This window comes from Monodelphis domestica, chromosome 1 (assembly GCF_027887165.1).
Source record: "Monodelphis domestica isolate mMonDom1 chromosome 1, mMonDom1.pri, whole genome shotgun sequence".
In the NCBI taxonomy this organism is placed as follows: Eukaryota; Metazoa; Chordata; class Mammalia; order Didelphimorphia; family Didelphidae; genus Monodelphis; species Monodelphis domestica.
Window position 1 is genome coordinate 83,375,912 of NC_077227.1, and position 8,577 is coordinate 83,384,488.

Consider the following 8,577-nt stretch of genomic DNA (forward strand, 5'->3'; position numbering starts at 1 on the left):
CTGCCCTCTTCTTCCATGTCATTTGGTTTACAAAGCCTCTTCTCTAGGCTAACTTTAAGAACAATAATTTTACTGAGTTCTTCAACTGAATTTAGAATAGAAAGTGACCAATTTCACCTCTCTATTTAGCAGTGGGATCAGCTTGCCAGAACTTTACAACAAAGGCCTGGTTTTATTCATCCACTCTATTATCATTTTTCTCTTGCCTTATGTCTAGTTCATAACTATAATTTTTATAAAGTAGCATATTATATTATACCTCTCTCCTCATGGGGCCTAAAATACAATTGGGGAAAAAAGGCCAAAAAATACGACAACTAAACAATATAAGAAATGTAATAAATATGGGCAATTACCTGCCAAGTGAATAATATAGAATATAAGTGCTAGGAATTTTCAAAAGTCACTGTTCTAGATCTGTTTCAGAAGGCTTCATTAAAAGAGGGGCTTCACTGGGTTTTAAAGGATAGGTGTGATGTAAGTAAATGAAGAAGGAAGGGCAGTAGAAGGGGAGAAAGATAAAGAGATATATGATAAATCAGTTTGGCAAAACAGAGAAAGGGGAGAAAGTACTTAGAAACGTAGATCAGGATCAGATTTCAGAAAACTTTAAATATCAGGATAAGAGATCAAAATGCATCTGGCTGGCAATGAGGAACCACTAAAAGTTCTGGGACAAGGGAGTGTTACTTTAGGAAGATTAATCTCATAGTAATGCAGAGGACTAGAGGGAAGAGACTATAATAGCTAGGGAAATATATTAGTAGGTTTTTGTAATGTACAGACATGAAAGCATAAGAAATTATTCTGGAGGTGATTGCCATAGGAATAGGAAGTAATGGATGGATGTGAGAGATTTAGAGAGAAAAATTGACTGGAATTGGTGATTGAATGGATAAGGTGGTGGGTTAGGATGCCAGGCACTGACGTTATTCTAGAAGATTGACTAGAAAAATGGTGTTATCATTAAAAGGGACAGGATATCAGGCTCTGAGGTAAGACGATAAAACAAATTTTAATGATGTTGAATCTGAAGTGATATAGTAGGACATCCACATGGAAGTATCTAGAGGCAGTTAAGAGATTTGAGACTTTGGAAAAAGAGTTTGGAGCAGAAGATATAAATTTGGGAGTTATCCCAATAGAGATGATAGTTGAAGCTATGAAAGCAAATGAACTTTCAAGAATGAGACAGAGCAGAGGGCTGAAGCCTGAGTCTTGGGTGACTTGCATAGTGAGGAAAAATAATTTAACTTGACTGCTGACTTATGCTATTGAAAACATCTTAACAATAATAAAAATATCTATTTATTAAATCTTAAGATACCAAAAAGGAATACTATAGAAAACTGAATAAAATGGTGAACCTGCATCACTGTCACAGCTCCATAAGTCACAGCAGTCCAATAGATAGAGCCAACCATTATTCCTGCTGCAGCAAATGGACAGGCTTTTGAGATCAGTCTATCTGCAAGATCCAAGACGTAAACAACTGGACCTATAATAAGAAGGAAAACAAACAAAGCTTCAAAATGAAAAAGGATCTTAAAGAGTACAAAGGGAAATTTAATAATTTCTACAGGTCCAAATACATTTAAGGAACAGTGTTTTAAGACATTAGAAGTTATATGGTAACTGATAGGAAGACAGATTTGAATATAATATCAGAAATTCTCAATCATGCACTTATTCATTTCTCTATACAACTAAATTTTATGCCAAATTTCTAATTAATGGTTGCTTTAGATTCTACTTAAAAAAACAACAACAACAAAAAACAAACCAACATCTGAGGGACTATAGGATCCCTGCCACAAAGAATACTTCCTTTTCTCTTATTTTTGAATTACTCTGGTATTTCTACCAAGCAGGAATGGCAACTCGGCTTACTCTCTCTCCCTTCCTAGTTTCTGATGATACTTAAAAGATTCTTTGGAATTCTCATTCTGATTACACCCAGTATTTTCTTGAATATAGTCAAGTATAGGAAAGTAGTTAGTCTGGAAGGTAAATGTTTCTTATAGCTGCAAGCCAATTTCTTTTATTTTTAGGAGTGTTGTACTTCATCATAAAAGTTTGCAGGAGAAAATACAGTATGTGGAACACAAATTATTCCATGAAACACTGTCTTGTTTTCTTGATGATGATATAAATACTTATAGTACTCTAATATGCTATAATCCCATTATATGCCAATATAAATCCAAATATGCCTTTCATTATGTCCTTAATTTAAACATTCAAGAACTACTTCCCTTGAAAAGCTACACGAAAGGCTAGACTTAGAGGAACACTCCTGCCTAAAAGCCCAAGTGGACCCATATGAGTTTCTAGATCAAATATTACTGTAAAATTCCCGGCTAGGTGTGGAAGTATTGATACAGAATATATTCAAGAATATATTTTTTAAATCCTTTAAAGTTTTATGCCAAGAAACATGATAAAGTTTAATAATAATCATGTTTATTAAGTATCTATTGTGTAAAAACCTGGTACTTGGGGAAAATTTCAATGGATTATATTAATGTGTAGGATCCACCCACTTACAAATTAAAGGTAAAGTCTATCAGAAAAAACCTTAACCAATAAAATGAAGAGACTTAACATTAGAAATATGTTGATAAAACATAGATTGAAAGAGCACTTCAGAGACAATTTATAAGTCAAATCCCTGAGCTAATGGCCTTGGGAGTCAGAAACATCGCTAGTTCCTCTACAAAGAAATGTAGCAATATGCGAGGAAAAGAACATTAGATTATAGATTATTAGGAATCAGTAAGACTTGGTACCTGTCCTAGCTTTGCCATTTAAGCTATGCGATCCTGTCACAACTTCTTTGAGTCCTAGTTTTCTCATCTATAAATTTGGGATAACAATATCTGTACTGGACAGATAAAAACTGAGTCACAACTGTCAAAAAAGAGCTATTGTGAGGATAAAATGAAGTAATAATGTAAATGAAAACATTCTGAAATCTACAAAATTCTATATACTTATAAGGTGGTGTTATGATTTTAATAGGTTGGACTAACTGGGCTTATTCCCTTGAGACTTCTTTTCTGGGTCCCAGGTAACATGTGCCTGCATTTGACTGAAGTTTAAGCTACTTAAACTGCAAGCTATGACCTACAAATCAAATCTTAAAGGGCATTCAATATTGGAATTCTGAGCTATACATTGTCAATTTTTTATATTTTCAAGCAAATTTATTCCCAATTATCAAAATATAATTTATACATACAACTAAAATTATTAAAGAAAATCACAATTAAAACAATGAAATCTAAAGTGAATTTAAAATTAAAGTACAACTGGCAATTAAATTTGAGCACTGGGTATTAATATTTCCGTACTGATTTATTTAATTTTAAGATATTCTATATGTATTTTATTTTTCTTTTAAAATATTTATCTTAAACATTCTTTTCTTTATAAAATTTGAGCTCTAAACCTGTTCCTTCCTCTTATCTCTCCCCTACAGAATAAGAAGCATGCAAAATGACATGAATTAAACATATTAAATCATGCAAAATATATTTCTATATCAGCCATATTGCCAACAGCCTACTACCAAATAAAGAAAGCAAGATTATGCTTCAATTTTATATTCAGAGTTTGTCAGTTCTCCCTATGGAGGTGGATATTATTGTTTCATCATAAGTCTTTTGGAAATGTCTTGGATCATTGTATCGATGTATTATTCAGAGTAGCCGTCTCAGTTGATCATCATTACAACACTGCTGTTACTGTGCACAATGATTTTCTCACTTCTCTTTGCATCAGTTCATATAGGTCTTCCTGGGCGTTTTCTTAAAAGCACAATAGAACTTCATCCCAATTATATGCCACAACTTGTTCAACCAAATTTCCAAAATGAAGTACATTTCTTCAATTTCCACTTCTTTTACCACCAAAAAAAGAGCTGTATATATATATATATATATATATATATATATATATATATATATATTTTTTTTTTTTTGGTACTTGTGGACTTTTCCTTTTCTTTGACTTCTTTTGGGTTCAGACCAAATAGTGATACTACTGGGTCAAAGCATATGCACAGTTTTAAAGCTCTTAGGCAGAGTTCCAAATTATTTTTTCAGAATTAGAGTAGTTCATAACTCCACAAACAATTTATTAGTGTACCTATTTTCCCTTAACTCCTCCAGCAATTATAATTCCTGCTAGGTGAAATGGTATGTGAGAATTGTTTTAGTTTGCATTTCTTGAATCAATTGTGATTTGGAAATTTTTTAAAAATGTATTATAGTTTTGATTTCTTTTAAAAGCTGCATGCTCATATTTTTTGGTCATTTATCGATTAGGGAATCTTATTTTTAGAAAGTTGAGTTGGTCCCTATATATCTGAGAAATGAAGCCTTACTAAGAGAAACAATGTAAAATTTTTTGGTATCACTTCATTGCATATGGTACACTTTTTAGTAAAATGTATTTTCCTTGATTATCTTTTAAAATTAGGTCTATTTTTACTTTGTCTGAGATTATGATTACTTATTGTTACCTTTTTTTACTTCAGTGAAATTGTGATAGTTCCTTCTTCAGCTCTAACTGTGTCTTTCTGTTTCAAAATGTATCTCTTATAAACAACATATTGTAGGAATCTAGTTTCTAATCCATTCTATCCATTTCTGTTTTATGGGCATAGATGAGTCACATTCATGGTTATGACCACTAACTATATTTCCCTTCATCTTATTTATCTTTCTCTATTTTTATCCTGTCCCTGCTCAAAAGTCTGTTTTGCTTCTGAACATTGCCTCTCTTAACCTTCTTGCTCTTTTAATAACCCCAATCCTCATATTTCCTTTTCCCTTTCCCATCTATTTCCTATTGAAGATAGAGTTCTATACCCAAGTCAATGTTTATATTGACTTTACTTTTGGAACCAATTGCAATGAGGATGAGATTATAGAATTACCTGCCATTCCTGAACCCCAACCTCCTCTATTCCTTTCTACTGAAAGAGTTCTTTCTTACATGCCTTTTCTGTGTAAGGAAATTTCCCCATCCTACCTAGCTCTTTCCCCACCAGAGCATTCCTCTTTTTTGAGGAGTGGGGTAGGGCAGGAATCATCCCAACATCTCTGACTTATACTCATGACCTCTATGTAGACCCCTTCTAATAATTAGGAGGTAAAAGTATCATCTTCCCATATAGGAATGTAAATACTTAAAAACATAAATTCCTTATGACTTCTCTTTCATGGTTATCTTTTTATGGTTCCCTTGAATCCCAAGTCTAAAGGTTAAATTTTCTATTCAGTTCTAAGTCTTTTCACGAGGAATACTTGAAAGTCCTCTATTTCATTAAATTATCACATTCTTTCACTTAGAGGATTATAGTTAATTTAGTTGGAAAGGTTTTTCTTGGTTGTAGTCCTCCCTTCTTTCCCCCTGAATATTGTATTCTAAGCTGCCTCTTTAATATGAAAGCTGCTAAATCTTGTGTGATTCTGACTAAGGTTCCAAGATAATCGAATTGATTTTGTTTGTTTTTTTTTTCCTGGCTGACTGCAATATTATATCCTTGAACTGAGAGCTCTAGAATTTGGCTATAATGTTCCTGGGAGTTTTCCTTTTGTAATCTCTTTCAGGAGGTGATCAGTGGATTCTTTCAATTTCTATTTCACCCTCTAAATTTACAATATTGGGACAGTTTTCCTTAATAGTTTCTTGAAATATGTGTATCCATTTTTCCAAGCTGTTCATTCTTTTCATAATTTTCTTGTTTCATGTATTTCTTTTCCCAAAACTTCCTCTACTACTCATTTCTTTAATTCTTCTAGAAATCTTTGCTGAACTTGGATCCAATTAGCTTTTTTTTTTTAAGCTTTGGTTGTAGTAGTTTTTACACTGTTGTTTTCTACTGAGTTTGTTTCTCAGTCTTCTCTATCACTAGTAGTTTTTTATGGTTGTTATTTTTATTTCCCCAGACTCTTTCTTGATTTTGAACTTTATATTAAAAAGTTAGGTTCTGCTCAACTTGAGATGGGGAGGCACTGTTCCACCTTCAGGGTTTTTCATGCTCCTGTTTTCAGAACTAGTTCTAGGGTTTTCACGTTTTCTGTACTTGGTGTGTCACTTATAATGCGTTTCCAACAAGTCTGTTTAACCTCCTTATAATCTCTAGAATAAGAGTTACTGAAGCTGCTGCTGCTGGTGCTTCACACAGACACAGACACCCCCACTCCCACCCTATGTCACAGATCTCTCTTTATGACTTCCTAAGTTTTTTTAGTCTGGAAGAATATCTCACCCAGATTTTTTGTTGGCTTTGCTTCTCCAAAATTTTATTTGAGGAAATATTTAAAAGTTGTTTGGAGGTAAATATTGGGAGAGTACAGCTGGGTTGTTAGCTGTCCTCAGTCATCTTGACTCTGCCCTAATATTATTTCTTCCAACAGAATCTTGCTCCAATGATACTAACTGTTGTGGAGGTAGATTTAGGTTCTCAAATGCTATTACAATATCAGCAGAGCTCAAGTTTTAGCAGATTCTATCCATCTGAAAAAGCTCTTGAGACACTGTTGACAGAAAACCAACTAATTTAATTGGGATTGGCTGACCGGGAGAAATATGGCCATCAGCTCATGAATTCTTTTGACCATAGCAACTCATGAAGATCATCAAAAAACTGTGAGGTGGATTAGTGGAGGATATTCACACTAATGAACTCTTGCATTTTTGAAAGTAAGTAATAATGGTAACTTAAGGCTTAGTTAATAACAATTAGGAAAAAAAAACACCTTCTGGTCTTTAAAATATGCTATCTGACTTTGTAGAGATCAACTGGATTCTGACTAGCAGTACTTTCCCAATGACTTCCTTACTTCTTGTTAAAGCATAATCCCCATCAAAGTTCACTTACTGAAAGCCTATTCATTGCTTTTAACAAGGAAAACTTCTTTTGAACAATTTAAACTTAAAATATTTCTATATTATGTTTTTAACCAAAGTATAATTTCCCCAGAGGATATTAATTTTCCCTCAAATATTTGAACATTTCTCTCAAATTAGTTGATTATTTCAAGCCTAGACTACAGATAAGTGAGCTGAATAGTCTCAGTGACATGTGGCATCACCAGATTTACAGAATTAATGACAATGACCAATTCAAAGAATTTAGAGATGAATTAAGTAAAATCTTAATCTTAAAAATATATAAAGTTGCAAATATTTGTCAAATTGTTCTATTTTTTTTCCCCCAATCCAAATAAAGATATTATGTGAATACTGTATTGGATTTATTTAATTATCTGTGTAAGGATAATCTCTGAGCTCCTAGGTTCAACATTGCTAAGTAGGGCTCTAGGTACCTTTCTCTTTATAATCCTAAATTTTCCTAAAAAATTTCTAAAAGAAAAATTCCTAAAACTAAAATACCCTTTTCTTCAGAAGAATTTAGAAGGCTCTATCAAATCGAGTTCAAATACTGTTGGCACAAGCAAGAGGCTCACCTGAAAACAAAGGAGAAAAAACATGCCACGTCCTTGCCTCAGTTATTTTTTTCTTCATTTGGAACGAATGGCTTCTTTAAAAATCAAAACAAAAAACTAGAAGCAACAGGGTACTACGTAAAGGACACAAGACATAGGAGTCAAGGAAGGCATGGGTTCAAATCCTGCCTTTTTGACATTTAATAGTTATAGTATCTTGGGCAAAATTCTTAAAGATTCAGATTCCTCAGCTGTGAAATACAGATAATAATCTATAGTATCTCCTTCACAGGATTATGAGAATAAAATGAGGTAATATATAAATTACTCTGTAAACCCTAAAGCACTCTATAATTTTCATTACTTATTCCTCTCAAGACCCAGAAAAGGTAATAGGAAAGAATCAGTCCTGCTATCTTTCTTTTTAGACCAAGTCTAAGTTTATCTTGGCACCCCACAACCTGACATCCATATATACTCCATCATGACATACTTCTGTTCTTAGATAAACCAAATAATGTAAGAATAAGTTAATATTTAAAAGGAGGAGTGACTGCTTTTTAATGCAACCACAAAGTGTATGGGTTGTTTGTTCTAACCCTCATAGATAGGTTCTCTAACCTTGCCATTTGCTGAGTCAATAAGCAGCATCCTACTGGTATTTTATGCTTAAAACACTGTATGGGACATCATGGCAATTTAGGAAGCAAAAGTCCTTTTCTTCCAAAACTTACAACCTAATGGGGGAGAAGCACAAATAAATTCATCTACAACTTAGTGATAGAGATACATAGAAAAAATGTGGCATAGTAGATAAGAGATGGATTCAGGGTAAGGAAGGTCAGTGGGGGCCTGTGTTCCAAGTTCTGCTGACATATCACGGCTATGTGACTATAGGAAAGTCACTTAGCCTTAGTGACCCAAACAATTAAAAAAAACAACAAACTAAAGAGAAGGTGCTGCTTTCAATTATAATAGGAAATTCCTTATTAGGAGTTCACTACACCAATAAGATTAAAGGTCCATAAACATTTTCAGTGTTTATGAATTTTATTACTGAATCATTTAATGTTCAAATAGTTTCCCCATTTATGTTTATAGGAACACATTACTTTAC

At 33.1% G+C, this 8,577-nt stretch overlaps 1 protein-coding gene across 1 annotated transcript in view; it reads right to left on the bottom strand.

Moving 5' to 3' along the window:
* Positions 1-8,577, bottom strand: part of MARCHF5 (membrane associated ring-CH-type finger 5) — a 59,076-nt gene that overhangs the window by 6,493 nt on the left and 44,006 nt on the right. Inside the window, exon 3 of the mRNA XM_007478815.3 lies at positions 1,368-1,498. Within this exon, the coding sequence (XP_007478877.1) occupies positions 1,368-1,498 (131 nt within the window). The remainder of the gene's footprint in view (positions 1-1,367; positions 1,499-8,577) is intronic.